The 19,769-nt window shown below is 37.0% G+C and overlaps 1 protein-coding gene across 1 annotated transcript; it reads left to right on the forward strand.

The window, feature by feature from the left end:
- Positions 1-1,639: 1,639 nt before the first annotated feature.
- Positions 1,640-9,846, forward strand: tmem151ba (transmembrane protein 151Ba). Its single transcript, XM_066690826.1, has 2 exons — positions 1,640-1,737; positions 7,376-9,846. Exons 1-2 carry the CDS (start codon positions 1,651-1,653, stop codon positions 8,810-8,812), a joined length of 1,524 nt encoding a protein of 507 aa, XP_066546923.1. The 5' UTR covers positions 1,640-1,650; the 3' UTR covers positions 8,813-9,846.
- The last annotated feature ends 9,923 nt before the right edge of the window (positions 9,847-19,769 follow it).

Genomic DNA, 19,769 nt, shown 5'->3' on the forward strand with positions numbered 1-19,769 from the left:
ATATATATATATATATATATATATATATATATATATATATACCTAAGCTAAAATTAGGTATATGGATGAAAGTAGGATGATCTAACTGATCTAGGTTGTTAAAAGAAAATTAGTTTGAGTAATTTAGCTAAATTCTGCCTTAGATTAATCATAAGTGATGAAATTAGTGTTACATTTTGTTCTGGGCGAGGGTTAGGATAACAATCCCTATAAAGTCACCAAAGAAACCAGCATTATAGTAATGAATCCTACATTAAATTAAGACGTTTCAGTCCGTCTACATCCAGCTGTGAAATAATAGGACTATGTCTGTCAAAATGTCTTCAAATAAAATAAATCTGTGTAGACTGCTTTATATGAGGATCAAGAGAAAGAGCATGGTCAAAACATGCTTCATCTTTCAGATCATGAAATGAAAGCTCACCTAGGTCCATCTCACATGGAGTTTTTGTTGTTGGTTTACTTGCTTGTTTAGTTGCTTTTTGACCAGTAAGGTACCCATAGAAACCAGGGTTTTATTTTCATAGGTGCCCTTAAAATGATAAAGAATTAACCAAGAGACAAATACACACAAAGCAATCAGTCAGGAACAACAACCCTGATTGTATGAGATTGTTCTGGTTTCAGATTCTTTCTTTATATATTATACAGTTCATCGCAAATAAGCAGGTTATATTTTGATTTATGTAAAATCCTTTCGTTTAAGTCCTTTGCTAATTTCACATAGTGGATCAGACATATACGTACAGTATTAGTAGGATGTTTTGCTCTTTACTTAAATCATTTCCACCGTTTTGATCGCAAGACTGCACTAACCCCCACTGAATTTGGCCTGTCTTGTTTTCAGTTTTTATTAGGCTATACATTTATCATTTCTATTTCCTGTCCAATACAACTGACCTGCGATACCAGATCAGATCCTTTCTTCTTCTGTTGCACACAGACAAGGTCACGTTTTCCGCCCAGTGGAGGGAGAGGAAAGGAGGAAGAAAAACGTCTTTACAAGACACCCAAGCACTGTCTCGGCACAGACACCTGGACAGGCATCCCCAGGATCTTTAACCTGCAGCCTCCTGCACCCCAGCCCCAGCGCATCTGACCAGCATTCCCGCAGCAGCAGCGTCAAAGAAACGCGCATTTGCATGGAAACCCGACACAGTATCTTTGGTGGATGTGCATTACTTTAGTTCCAGTTGTCACAGATTGGTTTTTCCCTCAGCTCTGGAAGTGATGTATTTTTCTTTTTCACCGAGGCAAAGGAAAGCTTACTGACGCGTCTAAATCTTATGAAGGGTTTGGCGTGCAAATTCTGTATAGCAACACCCTCCCCCAAAACGACAAGGATAGCAATAAAATAGATTTTTTAATTTGTGTTTTTATTTTCCTTGGATATAAAAACAGAGAAATATATATTGTGTCATATATATATATATATATATATATATATATATATATATATATATATATATATAGCCGGGCTGTGAGAACGGTGAAGGCGTGGATGTTGTGGCTCTGATCACAGATTTTGTTCGGGCTGTCTTGGATGATGTATTTTGTGCTTGCTGGCGAGTTTTTGCAATGCTGTGATTGGGACCTCTTTGCTCCAAAGGTGATCCATGCCCCATCCCCATATTCCCCATCATTACCATCATGTCCCCCCCAGCCTCGGCTGCGGCAGCCAGCGAGAGCAGCACCAGCACCGTGCCCGAGGAGGACAGCGCCGGCGCCAGGGAGGAGGTGAGAAGAGCCTTGCACCTTTGAGTCGGGTGGAAACCCCTGTAGTAGTAGTAGTAGTAGTAGTAGTAGTAGTAATAATAATAATAATAATAATAATAATAATAATAATAATAATGTAATCGTGCATCATGCAAAGAAAACACCTCCTCTTCCTTCACCAGAATAGAATAAAAGCTTTTAATGTATGCACTGTGCTAATAAATCTACTAAACGGCTTACCAACACCCTGCATATCTTATTTATGATAATGTGTTATTGTTTTTTAAATACTCGTGCTGTATAATCGGCTAACTAGGCGAACATAATTCGCAGTTGCCACCAGGTTGTGATTTCCAGAAAAGCCAAGCAAATAATTTGGGGAAGAAGGGACAGACCCATGTCGGATCATTCCTTATTCCTTCAGCCCAGAGACAGTGCCATTGAATTCCCAGCAATGAAATGTCCTGTGTCGGGCTGCTGGTTGGAAATTGTGTCAACACGCAGAGCATTATTATATCCTGATGCAAATTGAACTAAATCAAATCACATATTTTATAACGCTTGTTTGGAAGGGCTATTGGTGGACGTTGTGTCATTTATTGGCATATACCTGTTGTCTAACGTCGATTTTGTAACAAGGTTGAGGCACTCGCTTACAAAATAAGAATCTAATGACAGTTTAAACACATCTGAATATGTATGCATTTTGAAGGCACCGGGCATTCTCTTGTACAATATCATTCGACATGCAAAATTCTCATAATGGCTTACATTTACATACAAGTAACAAACATTTGCACATCTTAGTTAAAGCATGTGCATCATTTGTATCACCATCATCATCATATTATTATTATTATTATTATTATTATTATTATTATTATTATTAGTAGTAGTAGTAGTAGTAGTAGTAGTAGTAGTAATAATAATACTATATTTTAATGTATGGGCTATATTTAATATATTATGTGCTGTGTGTAATTCTATTTATGCTTGCATCAATATCAGTCTAAATATTCCTGCATAAGAACCTTATGAAAAGACTTCTGCAATCTCAGTTGAGGGAAGTTTAAACAGTATGCCCTGTTAATGGTTTACCAATGGACAAGAAGGCAAGATGCATGGGTCAGTTGCTCACCCTGTACAGTGCTTTACATGAGCTTTAAGAAATGCATGGGAGTACACAATCTAATTACAATGAAGAATGGACGATCACAAACAACACATCTTATGTTCATATGTATTTACTTGTGTACTGTAGAAAGCTGTGTAGATGATATTAAAAACCTTCAATTGCTTCCTATTGGTTTACAAAGTGGGGAAATGAATTTTAAACACATTAAATTTGACATGAATGGATCTAGGAGGACAGTGAGGACCAAATGAATTTATTCTTTGTTTATTTTTGAACTGACATCTCAGCTGATTGTTTAATAAAGAGACCAAAGATAAATATGTTAATTAATTGTGAAGCAATATAGCCCTGTAACTTCAATGATACTTTGCATTTTCTGCTGGTGGATAATCCCAGATTAACAAGAAAATGAACCTGAAAACAAAGTCTATTTGTGCAAACAATAAAGTTTCACCACTTATTTTGTGATTATGTTAAATCTCTGTGGCATTTAAACTAGTTGTTGTATAGAGCACCCACTATGACGCGTAAGATAAATAACCTTGATGTGCGTAAAAAAATATTTAGTTTTTACAGATACCTACAGACTTCAAGAGTTCACTTGCTTCAGGCACGTACTGCCATACATCCAATTTACTATTGTAAAAATCAGTATTGTAAAGGAAGGGAAAAGATTTAAAGTAAGATTCTTCACAGAGTTAGTTCAAACTCATTAATAACAATAATAGTAATAAGAGTAAGTTTAATATTAGTAATAATCATCATAATAATAACACAAATTATGTATTAAGCAAGGAGTTCTCCATGGTATGCATAATAAAGTAATAAAAAACAGTGCCAAAAACATTGTAATGGGGAGGCATGTCTCTTTGAAATCTCAGTATTGGTGGGGAAGGTGATATTTCAATTAGAGTCTGAGCTAATGATGAGCAGTCCTACTGTGGGAAAGATGATAAGTGATTGCTTACCAATCTGCAGACAGGAGGGCCGAGGATCTAAACCTCCAGGGATGCATTCCAGGCAAACCAATTTGTCAGAGTGGTATAGATTCTTATTAACACATACGGTTGTTTATTCTGTGTTGTCATTTGAATACCTGGGTAAGACTGCATGTTATCAACATCAATGAAAGCAACTCAAAAGTGTGGTTTGGTTTTATAACACTGGGTATGAAATGTGCTTTTAAATACATGGTGCTTTTTTCTTTTGAGACAGGATTCAGATTTCACATTGCTTGTTAACTGGTTTATCAGAATAATTTGTTCTTATACTGTTATTCTAAATTTGATCATGTTTATGCTAATGCAAGGAATGTATTTTATTCTGCACTAACAGCATATCAGAGAAAATATCCCTTAAGACAGAATTGAAAAGTGGTGCTGGTACTAAAAATTCCATCAGAAAATCAAACCACATCAATATCAACAGAAGTAAATTCTATGTTCGTAATAAGTTCTAAGTATGTAATACCGCGGCCTTGTGGAAATGTCAGGTTGTGGTGCATTCTAAAAATAAATACCTGCATTTACATTTGTGTATAGTTGAATATATAGGATTAACACTGATGTTGCTAATTGAATTGGAATTGTTTTCAAGCCCTTCAGCCCCTATGCAGGTTAACAATTTCACAAAAAGAGATTGCAGTGCAGACTACTTCAGAGCAGAGGAATGTGCCAGAATAAGATATGATGGAGGATCCACAGGCTGACATTTGAATGTGAGCGTTGCTTTGAATAATCCTGCAAAGCAAGATTTTACAAAGCTTTCTGGTTATCGGTTTTGCTTTTGTCTTTTAAATACCGCATAGCTTTTCTCCCTTCCTGTTATGTAGTATGAGCAAAGGTTCTAGGCTACATGTATGTAACTTAAGGTTTAAGTGCATTCAGCATAATTTATTTTGTTATTAAATAAGTGACTGATAAATAACAATGTATATCTATTATTATTATTATTATTATTATTATTATTATTATTATTATTAGTAGTAGTAGTAGTAGTAGTAGTAGCTGTAGTAGTAGTAGTAGTAGTAGTAGTAGTAGAAGTAGTAGTATCAAAACTATAACTGCTACAACAATGAAAATGGAAGGATAATATTGAAAAAAAAGAATATATCATTTCTATGTCATATTCCAAAAACTGTAGCCACACATACAAGTTTTTTTCTGGTGTGTAGATATTTGTTCATAGCTGTATAATTTTGCAAGAGAAAAATTGCAAGGTTCATAGATCAGATTCTCTTATTTTTAACGCGATCTCTCCGCCACTCCTGCAAAGGAAATCTTGACAGAGAGAATTATATCAGCACTAGTCTAAAGAATGAAAGCGCATGTCACAATAACAGTGCCACTACCAAATTAAGAACTGATGTCCAGCTGTCATATCCGCTTCTCTAACACAACCATTATCTTCAGAAGATTACATTCTAGTCCTACCTGCCCTTCATAGAGAATTGTAATCCTGTGACAGAATCTTCAAATGCACACTCTGTGTTAATGTGTGCCAATAATAGCTCTCTGCTTTTTTCTAACAACGTTTAGTTTATGGTCATGAGGTGTCAATAACTTTAAAATCTGTGCAGTATACTTTACATTCACACAAGACTTCCACCACAGGCTATTGTTGAGTAATAAAAGTAGTCCCTATTGCATAACTCAGTAACATGTTGGTATATGAGTGGATTGGGAATAGGTTTTACCAGAAATATTATCCTTTCCTTCAGAGTGTAATTGATTCACATGCAGGTCTATGCAAGGATCCCCACAAGCCCCTGTCAGCTTGTGATGCAGGCTTCATGCCTAGTGTTGCACCCTGGGATCAGGGTCCTTCTGGTTTTAAGCCTGTGAACCTTTCAGGCCTATCTCAGAGGCTACAGATTTTAAAATCCATGTGAACTGCTTTTTGGTGCTTTGAAAGTAATTAAGATTTTGAAGCTATGTATTTTGTTATGGAATATTTCTAAATAAGGACATTGCCCTTTTCTGTTAAGCTTCTTCCCGGGGGGGAATTGGTGTTGTAAGTTATATGTGCTGATGTTAGATCTTGACAGGTACAGTGGGGCACAAAAACACTGTAGCTCATGCATAAACAATGCCAGCACTTACAATTCAGGACTTTACTTTTCATATTGAATATGGAGAAAAAGGCTGCCGTTGAAGGGTGCTCCTGAATCGGGCAGTCATCCGTTCCTGTTACACTAGTGTCTGTGGATTTAGGGGAGTTGAAATTCAATAGCACTTTGAGGCCAACACATAAACACCAGCAGGGGAAGATCTGAAACAAGGAAGCTACAGCTGCTGATATGATCTGATTCCCACTGTAGGTAAATTTAATTATTTAGCTTCTTAAAGGGTTTTTAGTTTTTAGGGCTGTGCACAATCAGTGGTCTGAATCAAGTCTATCACAGGCATAGTACTTTCTATTACACCTGTCGAGGGTCTGCTCCACAGCCTGGACCGGCCCAGTCCATCATCTTTAATACATTGTATAATCTTATTATACTCATGCTAGGTTTTTTGTTTCCTCTTTGCTTGTCAAATGGTTGGGGTTATGCACTTGTCTGAGGTTAGTATGAGCATCATCAGTGTGTTAAGAAAGAAGGATTAGCTACATGTTAAATGCAAGTTGTTTGGGCTTATCTGCATTTTACATTGATGAAAATGTGCAAAACAGCAACAGCAAGAAACGATTGCAGTCATGTGGTATGATAACTAGAGGTATGATATTAAGCCTCACCACTGCCCAACCACATTCAGTTGCTTACATTAAAAATGACTAATCAACATGCATATAATAGTCTATATACCACGACATAGAAAAAGCTGACAAATGAGTGACTTTTCTCCGCAGTTCAAAAAACTGACCTCTCAGCGCAATTTGTAGACACAGATGAGTCTTGTCTTGTGAAAATGCATAGCCATCTGCTCATCACAACAAGATGGGAAAAAAATCTTGCCTCTTTTGAAATTAATTGTTGCTTGTTTCCATTTGCTTAACCAAAAGTTATGTTTCTTTATGCAAATACATAAATATAAGAACAGATTTGTATAAATTATTTTGATTTTCAGTTTTATGAAAAATACAAAATTACATTTATGGTTAACACTATAAAGCGATGTCCCAATTAAAAAGAGTGTGTAGGTTTGGCTTAAAATAGCAATGAATCATAAAGAGTAAAATGTACAAGACAGAAGCAAATGGTCTTCTTCTCATCACAGTGGTGCAGAGGAAACACCTTATGAGAAATTTAGACAACTAAAACATTGGTCAACCGGGCCATAAACATCACATCTTAATTTATTTTAGTTTTGACTGATGTTTAGTATGTTCACTTACATAGGCCTGTCAAATCATGTTTTTACCAAGAAAGAAAATGTGTACTCTAAAGTTATTTTGTGCTGATGAACAACTGTACTCTTATCTGTCTCTCTCTGGATCATTGAAAGACTGCCAATCAGATGTATTGTTGTGACTGCTAATGTGACATTGTGTTTCACTCTCTTCATGCATTCATGGATTGCCGTGCAGCAGCGACCACTGAAGCAGTCCCTCAGCAAATCTCTGTGCAGAGAGTCTCACTGGAAATGTCTGTTGCTCTCCTTGCTCATGTATGGCTGCATGGGCGCCATGACATGGTGCCATGTGACCAAGGTCACCCGGCTGACCTTTGACAGTGCCTACAAGGGGAAGTCAATGATTTACCATGACAGCCCCTGCTCCAATGGTTATGTCTACATCCCATTGGCCTTCCTTGTCATGCTGTACGTGGTCTACCTGGTGGAATGCTGGCACTGCTACAGCAGGAATGAGCTGCAGTACAAAGTGGATGTGGACAGTGTCTCTGAACGCGTCCAGAGGATGCAGCAGGCCACACCATGCATCTGGTGGAAGGCCATCAGCTACCACTATGTGCGGAGGACTAGGCAAGTCACGCGGTACCGGAACGGGGATGCCTACACCACCACCCAGGTCTATCATGAAAGGGTCAACACCCACGTGGCTGAGGCAGAGTTCGATTATGCCAACTGCGGGGTGAAGGACATTTCCAAGGATCTCCTGGGCTTGGAGAGCTTCGCCGTCACCAAGCTGAGGTTCACCAAGTGCTTTAGCTTTGCTAATGTAGAATCAGAAAACTCCTACCTGACTCAGAGGGCCAGGTTCTTCACAGAGAACGAGGGGTTGGACGATTACATGGAGGCAAGGGAAGGAATGCATCTGAAGAATGTAGACTTTAAGGAGTACATGATTGCCTTCTCTGACCCTGACCACCTCCCTTGGTACGTCTCCCACTATGTCTTCTGGGTGGCAGCCCTCTTCACCCTATCGTGGCCTCTGCGTGTGCTGACCGAGTATCGCACTGCATATGTTCACTACCACGTGGAGAAGCTATTTGGCTTCGACTATGTCCCTGTGACCCCCTCTGATGAGCGCCCCTACTGTCGCCGCATCCCCCGGGTCAACACCATCGACAGCACAGAGCTGGAATGGCATATCCGCTCCAACCAGCAGCTGGTACCCAGCTATTCAGAGGCTGTGTTAATGGACCTGGCCCAACTCTCTAGCTGTAACACTTATGCAGTGTGCAACTACGGTGGCTACAGGCAAAACTGTGAGCGGTGTCACCGGGCCATCAGCAGCTCCTCCATCTTCTCCAGGAGTGCGCTCAGCATCTGCAACGGCAGCTCCAGGATCCCCTTCAGTGCCAGCCGGTTCTCCCTGGGGCGACTGTATGGTTCTAGACGGAGCTGCTTTTGGAGAAGCAGGAGTGGGAGCCTCAACGAGCAGAGCTGCCCGGGCGAGAACACCCGGTGCTTGTCGGGACAGATCACAAGTGAAGAGGATCCCCCAGCTTACCAAGATGCACTGTACTTTCCTGTTTTGATTGTCCATCGGAATGAAGGGTGTCTCAACCATAACCACAGGTCCCTCCACAGAAACGGCTCCTGCGTTGAGACTTCCTTATGACTAGGCTTTTAAAACAAAAAAAACTAAAAACCCCAATGATACAACATAACGAAGAGGAATGTATTTCTGGTAGGATTTTACCTGAATGCAAAATTCACAAGGGATGTAAAATGTTCAACATCATTTGGGATTCTATAAAAAAAAAACGAAGGATGTGGGAGGATAAAGCTATTTATAACCATGCTCCTTCTCAGCAGGTCAGTAACTTCTGAAGACCTCATCCCAAGGCAACCCTTGGACCAGTAAGTATAAATAACAGATGGTTACATGTTTGGGTCTGTACCAAAAACTCAATTTCCTACACCCTGCAGTTACCTGTGCGAGTTAAACTAATGTTGAAGGATGTGATCTTGTACCTGCTGTGTGTTTGGAATGCAATCGGGGTTCATGTAATTAACTGGGTTAATTACAACATCATACCTCCCAACAGTCCTGTATTCTGTGTGACTGTCCTGCACTGACTCCCAGTAACTGCTTTTCCTATATTAATCTCATTACCTTTAAGTAGAATCCATCGATTACTGTGGGTGGGCCAAAATACAATTGAAACTGATGGTGAACGTGAAGCTGAAAAGTGGTATTTTATTTGTTTTTCAGCATTGCAACTGCATATTTTCTTCTCAGGTTATTGTTTAGGGCCACGTGCTTTTTGATTATGGTTTCTGAAAAACGAACCTACCTTTAAATATTGTGTGTGTCAATTCCGTTTTTCAATTGGGATGTAAGACAAGCTCATTAAGTTCAAGATTTGTCAAGTACAGTGAACAACACATAAAGAATTTAAATTAATTGCTCTGTATCATGTTCTATAACATGATCAAAAACTTTTACATAATTCAAAACTAAATCTTCCCACTCAATTATTTATCAGTTTGTTGCTTATTTATTAATTCTGCTTTTTTTCTTCTTCACTATTTTGATTTTTTTTTTTTTTTTAAGACATCCCCATAAATCTGATGGCTTTATGATTTATTTCATTATTTTACAACCCACTTTTGCAACTGGAAATGTTGGGAGGTATACCTCTAGGGGAATTCATAGCAATAACCTTCTAAGACAATGAGCTCGTCTCGGGTGTTGTGGAAAAACTGTTTTCATTCAGTCATTAAATCTTAGGAAAGTTAGGAAAATATTACAAATGAAGGAAAAACAAAACAAAACAAAAAATACTTAATTTAAACCTACCATATTGTCTTGGTTTTACTTCGCTGTTGTCTTTTGTTTGCACTGTGAAGACAGCAAAATTGAAGCAAAACTAAAGAGGGCTTTTTCACAGTTCTGTGTTTGTGAACTGAAACTCACAACTTTTTAATTCGAACTAGTTAGTGTTGTAAAATTAATCATGTAGGTAACATTCTGGCCTTATTTTCCTTGTTTAACAAATGCAGTGCCTGTTGCTCATTATTTCCTGGTCCTTGATAAATACTCAACAGTTACTATTTGTCTTATTGCTGGCTTGAATTGAGGACGAGATTACCTTCAGGGCTGACACAAATTTACTTAGCAAGGGGATTAGACTAGGCCCTACCACAGTAGAATTTAACAAATGGAGGGTGCAAAAGCACACAATTAATTGTATTAGGGTGACAAATATTGATTTATTTGTTTGCATTTGACACCAACTCAAATTTGGTGGTTCACAGAAATGAAGTTCTCCCATTTAAGTTGAAATCTATTGACGTAAGAGTGGTTGAACAAAGGATTAACATTACCTGGGTGGTACACATTGGGTTCTGTTTGGAGAGACTGACATTGCAGTGGAAATCATTTGGTTATAGACTACAGCCCTTTCTAGTTGGATTTGAATATCAAAGTTGAAAAAGTTGCATTTGAAAAAGTTGAAGAGGGATTTTTCCATGACGGCTGCCCTTGCTGATTGCTGTCCTACCATAAGCATCAGAGAGTGGGTCAAGGCTTATTTTAAATTCCATTTATAATGCTAATAAAACAAACGAGGAAGTAAAGAAAGGAGTTGAAGAGGTAAATAATAAGAGATGAGGAAAGGAAGAAAAAAGATGGAAGAGCTTCAGGTATGAAGAAATCTGTTTTGAAATTGTGCTGTCTTGTTTTTTCCAAAAGGCATACCATAGCTTCGCAGTATGGCTTTGATCCATGTCCTGAGGTATTCTTGGAGACAAAATAAGGTTAATCAATTAATCCCTTAATTCCCTTGAACTAAGGCATTTTCCAATTTCACTGATAAATTGGGAGCTCACACACAATGTAATATTACAGAGTACAATATGACACAGCCAGTTGTCAGGTTTTTACATCTGTCATCTAACTTCTCACTATTCTGGAAATGTGTGAGGAGATGAGACTTTTCAAATGGTGTCAGCTCTGTGTGAATGTTTTGTTCCTTTCCTGAATTGCATATTATAATCTGAATGATTTTATTAAAAAAAACGTTTTGTTTGGTTACTATTAGATATTTTTCAGCAAGAGCAGAGGATATTGTATTGTGATATTATATTGTGTTACTGTAGTTGAACTGAGCACAGAAAAACATAAGCAGTAGACTTCTGCTTTTATAGTCTCCTAATACATTGACGTGAATCTTAAGGCATTGCATTTCATTCAAACCTTTCAGTTTATTACATTAATGTAAATGAAGAAGTAACATAAGACTGTTGTTAATTCCAGTCAATAATGTCTGTATCATATAGGGCAAGGCAGTGCAGGGCAGGTTCTGATCAGGGAATCTAATTGGCCCCCGATAGGGACCAATCAGTGACCAGGTCCACTAATTCAAACTGTGCAGTGACTACAGATATTCAAATCACTGATACACTTACAATTTGAACACTTGCAAAAACTATATATAATACTGCACTTAAGTCCTAAAAGACATCCCTGTTTTCCTTACAATTAACTGCTCTCTCCTAATATCTCCAGTTCTGCTATTTTTAGCACCTCAAGGACAACAGAGAATTTAAGGTAAAAAGGATGCCAAAATAGTTTAATGCTTCAAAGTGAATTGCCACACAGGAGAAGACATCTGTTTACATTTGAGGCTCCATATGAAAACAAAAATGTCAGTTACATCACTGTCATCAGCTTGCTTTCCTAATGTAAGCAGTCAGCTTAAAATACAACCATAAAATCAATTCATCTGTAAAGGGAATAAATAAAACTGCATTTCTGTTTCTAGGATACTTTTTGTGCCATTTTGTTGCTATTCTCAGAACAATTATTATTATTATTATTATTATTATTATTATTATTATTATTATTATTATTATTATTATTATTGTTATCACAGCCCCTGCACTGAGTAATGGTGAATGCTGACCAGAAATTGACATTCAAATTGACCTTTCTGATACTTTTGAAAACTATCTACTTTTTATTGCCATTCAACTAAACTTTACTCTCTGCTCAAACAAAATAATCTATTTTTTAAAGTAGGTGAAGACAGGGTTTTAATTATTAACCCTTAATTATTAATTGGGAATTGGGTTCCCTGATTGCTGTGTAGTTCAGTCATACTTACAATATATTGTTATTTAACCGAAGATTAATGTTAACATTAGACCATTAAATATTTAAACATTCAACATTTCTGACAGAATTCTGAAAGTTGGTCACGTAAAACTGGATAATTCAGATTACACTTGCTTTGTCATTTTGTCATTCACTATGTATATTTAATATGCGGTGGGATTGCGCACATTTTCACTACTTTGCAGGCTTGAATCACTCCCTTAGATACACAAGCAAGAAGTCATAGCCACCTTTCTAAACAGAAAAAACTATGAATTTGTGAAATACTCTTCACAAACCCTTTTAAACATATAACAGGATTAAAGGATATACATTCCTAACTTTAAACAATCAGTCATTATACCCATGTTATCCCAAAGGATGACATGGGCTAATTAGCAGGCAAATGTATACTCTCCATCTTCTTTAGTGTTAACACTGAGGTAAGAGATGGGAAAGATAACATCATTGCAGTCTATCAGTCATGGATTTAGGGTGAAGAATCCAATGTATTTATCATAGAAAAGCTCAGGGGCATGAAATCAACAACAAAATATTAACCTACATTTTTCCCTAAATTTTTTACTTCACATTACCGTCTTCCAAACATATTTTTAATACAATGTATCTGATATTCAAAGGACTTCCCCATGGAAACACATCCATTTCATGTAGTCATATATTTTTATTGATTTTAATAATCTGAGATGTGGATGGTAAAAATAGTAATAGTTTTGCTTAAACATTGTATGGTTTAATGTTAAACTATAAGTAAAAAAGAAACAGTCAGTAGCGCATTTAGGAACAACCAGGGCTGTCGTTTAAATTGCAGTATTGAGCAAATCATTTGACCCATTTTTTGCATTAGCTTTTAAAAAGTAGTTAATCACTGCAGAAGACATGCTAAAAACATAAAGTGAGGCACCCTTTGAATGGTGTTCCCATTAAAGTTATGAGTTTTAATGTGAAGATGTTTAGTAAATGACACGTGATCAAAGCCTTCATGCAATTATCACATGCATCAACTTGGTATGAGTTTTGGAAAATAAAGCACACATATTTATGGATATGCTCGTCACACAGCTGACTAAGGGCTAGAATAAAAAATAAAAACTGACCTATCTGCAAATTGTAGTACAAATCTGTGCCCTGTCATGTTTTAATTTATTGTTAGAAGACACTTTCTACTATTCATGAATCAAAACACAATATCAGGGTACAACTTCGTAACTTGCCATTCGCGGATGGCTCAAGGTTTTGACCGCCGATGGTCCCAGAATCCCGAGTAATCCAGTGTATATGATTGATCTTCCCAGCAGGAGAGGAATCCTGCACAAATGAATCCCTCTTCCACCACAGCTTTGTCAACAACTTGTGATATTACTCATGTACTCTCAGGAATAGACAAGTACAGTTATGCTTGCCATTTCCATTTGTTAAGGTTTATGTCAATTTGTTGGTCACCACTGAATTGTTTATTTATTTATTAGCAGACGTCCTTATGACCAGATAACAGGTCAATGCTGAACCTTTTTTTTGTTTGCAAACCATAAACGCAGTACTGTTGAAATGCCACTGCATCAGCTTTCAACTTTTTTATAATAGTATACACCAGGGGCGTTCAATAGTGGGCCACATGATCAAAAATCCATGTGTGTGTTGGCCGTATGATTGTTTTATTGATAACAATGGTGAAGTATAGCCTGCTAGCATGACTCCTGGCAGTAGTCAGTGACACAGCGGTAGTGGCGGGCAGGTTGTTAGGCCCTACTGGTCTTCTAGTTCATGTGTGCCAGCTTATTTGGTAAAAAAATCTCAGGCGGGCCGCATGTTGGACGTCCATGGTATACACTATGTTATCACTGTACTAATGACAATATGTATGCTATCAATTTAATTAAAAGAGTTTTCATTTACACAGCTGAAATACTCAGCAGACCATCAGAGACATTAATATACCTCCAGTGTTTTATTACAAACACACTTTCCCTTTAAAATATATGAAAATAACCTTTATGCAGGATTTCTTTGATGTTATCTGTCTTCAGAGAGAGATTGTGACAAAAAATGTTTATTGACAATATTATGGTGGATACCTGTATATTTGTAAAATTATTATTTACAAATTTAATGTTTAACACCTCTGTTGCCAATATTGAAAATCTTTCACATATTCAAAATTCAATCCAGTGTCTTAAAAACACAGGATTAGTGTGAAAATCTTGGAAAAAGGATATATTGCGATAGTAATGGACTACCCTGGGGTCTGCATGTTGTACACTGTAGTAAGCAAATGGACATTAATTTTGTAGAGGTATAAATTCTGCACCAAAAATACATCTATTTGAAGGTTTTTTTTTATTATTATTATTCCATTCATAAAACCATTGAATGCTATTTTCAAATAAAATGCACTGACTGAGGTAGGAAATCCTCTACCTTCCTTTGATGTTTCTTTTCCTAACACAGTCATCTATGTAAGACCCATATGTAACATCTTGGGAGTAGAGCCATGCAACAAGACTACTTTTCCCCCAAAAAGTACTCAAACTGCCATTAACACATTAGAGGACCTGACTGTTTCCGAGTTTGAAAAAGAATGTACTGTGGGTTTTATTTTTCTGTACTCATGGAAGTGTTGTGGCACCTTCACTGTGATTCGAGTTTGAAGGACCGGAGTAGCAGACACTAGTTCATCCTTTCAAACTGGATCTGCAAATTCAGCCTGAATCTTCTCAGAAAGAGCACATGCAAATAATAATTTTTTGAAATTCAAACACCAATCTCAAAAGTGTGTATCATAAATAAAAGTGTATGTTTACAACAAGGAAATCTTTTAAATTATTCCCTCTTGTCCACCAAGGGAAAAAGATGAGTGTAATCATTAAGGTGATTTTAGTTTTTTGCTGGTTTGTATATTTGAGTTTGATAGGCATACTAAGGTTTTTAAATGAACAGAGAAAATCTTTAATCAAATAGAGAGTTGTTAAAGTTGAAACAAAACATACACTTAAATATATGCAGCAAATTCAGACAGAATGATTAAAATGTGCAAATCAAAACAATGTGTGCAACCAATGGCTGTCTTTCCAAAGATAATTATGTATGCATATAGAGGTGTCCTCAAAGTGGAAAACATATTTGACTAGTTTCACAAAACATTCAGTTGTTTTAGTAATACTCTGACACACAGAACCTCATAAAGACCACTAAATCCGGTGGTGTGTTAAGTGCTCTAGCCACTTGCTGTATAACTGCTTCCAGGTCATCTGTACGGTACTTTTTCAATATTTGGCCTACTGGCAAAGTATTATTCATACAAAATGTCTACGGAGCCACAAGGGCTAATATGATTATGGTTATGTGTTGATTGTTTTTTAGTTTCTAATGATCACTTAGGGCTTTAATTGCAGGAGTTGGGGTTAAATAGCTTATTGTGCTAGGATCCCTTGACCATGTACATGGATGGCATCATATCCATGCAATATTCCTGCCATTAAGTGGCTTATCCACCTGCGGTGTGCGAGGACTGGCTTTATATACTGATACAACACAAGCCATTTGGAACAAATGTGTTACATGTATATAACAATGATATGACACTCTGCAGCCAACTCTGCAGCATACTCTGAGCATTTAAAATGCTCACACAGCACATAGTTCAGTGTGTCTAGTAATATATAATTGCCAAGGTCAAATACTCTTCGGCATCATTCCTGTACAATGCTAGCATATTCAACAAACCATATATCAGAAGAAAATCATTCACATAAATTGCTCAATAACCTCAATAATAAAAATATACACAAATATTTTTGTGTCTTTATTAATTGGTTTCTATTGTCATTCCTGTATAATTATTGTGTCTCTACTGTAGAGCAAAGACGAGCTGATTGAATCATTGGTTTGCTCATTTTACTCTTTTCTGATCAAGGGACAGCCTCTATGTGACTGAGGTGAGGAGAGTTTGTGTGCGTTTGATCTAAAAAAACACCTTTCAGCTTACGCAAACAACAAGCAGCATCTTCAGAACAACACACAATCAAAGTCAAACTTTCTAATGCACAAGACAACCATTCACATTTTGTTTAAATGCTGTCCAGTTGTAAGGATACAGTAGTACCATTTTCACAAAGGCACCATTTTCTGCACAGCACTTTTATTCGTCAATTTGATTGGAAATGTCCCTTGATTATAGGGCCATGAGGCAACCACAGTACACACAACAATACACCTTACATAAGAACAAACAGTTGTATTTTCATCCTGATACAGCAAACACTTTTAATCTTGATTTTCAAAGCTGTTTCTTTGTTAGGTGCATAATGCTTGTGGTTATGCAGGTGTTACAAGAAAGCTGAATTGAAAATACATTTTCTTTCTATTTGCATATCTATATTTTATATATGTAGACTGTTGGATTTTAAGACTGTTTTAATACATTATATTTGATCTGTTAACAATGAACATGTTTTTTTTATTTTAAAATTTAAAATCAGATGGACCAATATATATTGTATAAGTTCCATGTTTTGATGTATGCACACTTGTGAATTGGTACATAGACAGTCCCATGGTACATATTTTAATTCTCAACTCACAACTCACTTAAATAATGACTTTCTACATTACTCTGTGTCTAATTTCAAAGCTTTTAACAAACTCTCAAAAGCAGAACTATGAAACTTGTAATACCCATATAAATGTAACTAATGTAAAAAAACATAAAGGCAAAATGTCTATAAACAAATAAAATATACAATAATGATGTTCATGTATGATAAAGTGACTGTTACCATCATTTGCTATATTGCTGAACATTAGCCACCAATTAAAGAAGTTTTATGTATTTTGTAACTCAACATGTTTGAGATATTCGTCTTTTTATAACACAATATACACAGTTTGTGGGGAAGGTAGGATTCAGAGGGTGGGGGGGTCATTTTTACTGTAAATAATACAAAAACAAGGGAAAGCAATGTGTTCTCAAATATCTTGTATATGTGTGTCACACATGTTTAATGCATAAAGAATTGTGAAGCTCAAAGAGAACTTTGGGTTTGTAAGAATCAAACTCACCAATGTATGTCTGAAACTACGTTGAAGAAATATAGAGAAAATTATACAGCCATACACATAACAACATGCTGTATAAACAATGAAGTAGAAGAAAAATGGCAGAGCATACTTTTTTTATTTACATTGCCTGATTTACCATTTTATGTACCTTGTGTAGAACCCTGTACATTTTCATTTTACTTGTGTAGAACCCTGGTACACTTTTAAGCAAAAAGCAACTTTAATCTTTAATATGCCATCATGATAAGAGACAGGAAGGTACAACATTGTATATGTTTTTTCTAAAAACACATATTATGATGGGATGTTAAACTCATTAGACAAAAACCGTTATCCCCAGATTTTGGTACCTCAGGATTTATCTCAGTTTTTCTCATGATCACCACATGCCTGCTTTACATTATGAGTAGCTAAGTTCAGTTTGAAAACTGGAAGTTAGGTAGCCCTTCTTTGTGGTAAGCTAACAAGGAAGGCTGAAGAGGATGAAGGTATACAACATGCCGCCTCATACACAGGCATGGTGCCTCATACACAAGCATGCAACATACCCTATCTTGTGTATCCAGTACAGTTGTTACTGTACAGGGAAGGTATTTGTGATTTTTGCATTTTGTGAAAACAGTGCGTTAGTATTATAATGCAAATACAATTGGATACCACTAGCTATATGGATTGAGTTGAAGTCCTGGTATCAGGTAACACAGCACCATGAATAATAATCATATTGTATGTCCATATATATATATATATATATATATATATATATATATATATATATATATATATATATATATACACACACTCACCTAAAGGATTATTAGGAACACCTGTTCAATTTCTCATTAATGCAATTATCTAACCAACCAATCACATGGCAGTTGCTTCAATGCATTTAGGGGTGTGGTCCTGGTCAAGACAATCTCCTGAACTCCAAACTGAATGTCTGAATGGGAAAGAAAGGTGATTTAAGCAATTTTGAGCGTGGCATGGTTGTTGGTGCCAGACGGGCCGGTCTGAGTATTTCACAATCTGCTCAGTTACTGGGATTTTCACGCACAACCATTTCTAGGGTTTACAAAGAATGGTGTGAAAAGGGAAAAACATCCAGTATGCGGCAGTCCTGTGGGCGAAAATGCCTTGTTGATGCTAGAGGTCAGAGGAGAATGGGCCGACTGATTGAAGCTGATAGAAGAGCAACTTTGACTGAAATAACCACTCGTTACAACCAAGGTATGCAGCAAAGCATTTGTGAAGCCACAACATGTACAACCTTGAGGCGGATGGGCTACAACAGCAGAAGACCCCACCGGGTACCACTCATCTCCACTACAAATAGGAAAAAGAGGCTACAATTTGCACAAGCTCACCAAAATTGAACAGTTGAAGACTGGAAAAATGTTGCCTGGTCTGATGAGTCTCGATTTCTGTTGAGACATTCAGATGGTAGAGTCAGAATTTGGCGTAAACAGAATGAGAACATGGATCCATCATGTCTTGTTACCACTGTGTAGGCTGGTGGTGGTGGTGTAATGGTGTGGGGGATGTTTTCTTGGCACACTTTAGGCCCCTTAGTGCCAATTGGGCATCGTTTAAATGCCACGGCCTACCTGAGCATTGTTTCTGACCATGTCCATCCCTTTATGACCACCATGTACCCATCCTCTGATGGCTACTTCCAGCAGGATAATGCACCATGTCACAAAGGTCGAATCATTTCAAATTGGTTTCTTGAACATGACAATGAGTTCACTGTACTAAACTGGCCCCCACAGTCACCAGATCTCAACCCAATAGAGCATCTTTGGGATGTGGTGGAACGGGAGCTTCGTGCCCTGGATGTGCATCCCACAAATCTCCATCAACTGCAAGATGCTATCCTATCAATATGGGCCAACATTTCTAAAGAATGCTTTCAGCACCTTGTTGAATCAATGCCACGTAGAATTAAGGCAGTTCTGAAGGCGAAAGGGGGTCAAACACAGTATTAGTATGGTGTTCCTAATAATCCTTTAGGTGAGTGTATATATATATATATATATATATATATATATATATATATATATATATATACTGTCCATATAGATAGATTAGAAAATCATCCTTCTCACTGAATTTGAATGATAGCAGCGGAGCTCAGCCCTCTTTCTGGAGTGCACCTGTGTGCTCTGGTTCTCATTCCAATTAAAACCTCTGGTTAAGCACATTCTTGTTTCAATTAATCTGTCTATTTAGTAATTGAGAGCTCAGCCGGAACAGAAAGCAAAAGACACAGAGGTCCTGCAGGACCCATTATAATAGGATTTAAAATGAGATAAAAAATTGTGAGAGGTAAAGATCAAACTTTATCAAGGTCCTTTTCGCAAGGGCTATGTGTGAGACTGCTAGAAAAATGCCC

The sequence above is a fragment of the Amia ocellicauda genome, chromosome 1 (assembly GCF_036373705.1).
Source record: "Amia ocellicauda isolate fAmiCal2 chromosome 1, fAmiCal2.hap1, whole genome shotgun sequence".
NCBI lineage: Eukaryota > Metazoa > Chordata > Actinopteri > Amiiformes > Amiidae > Amia > Amia ocellicauda.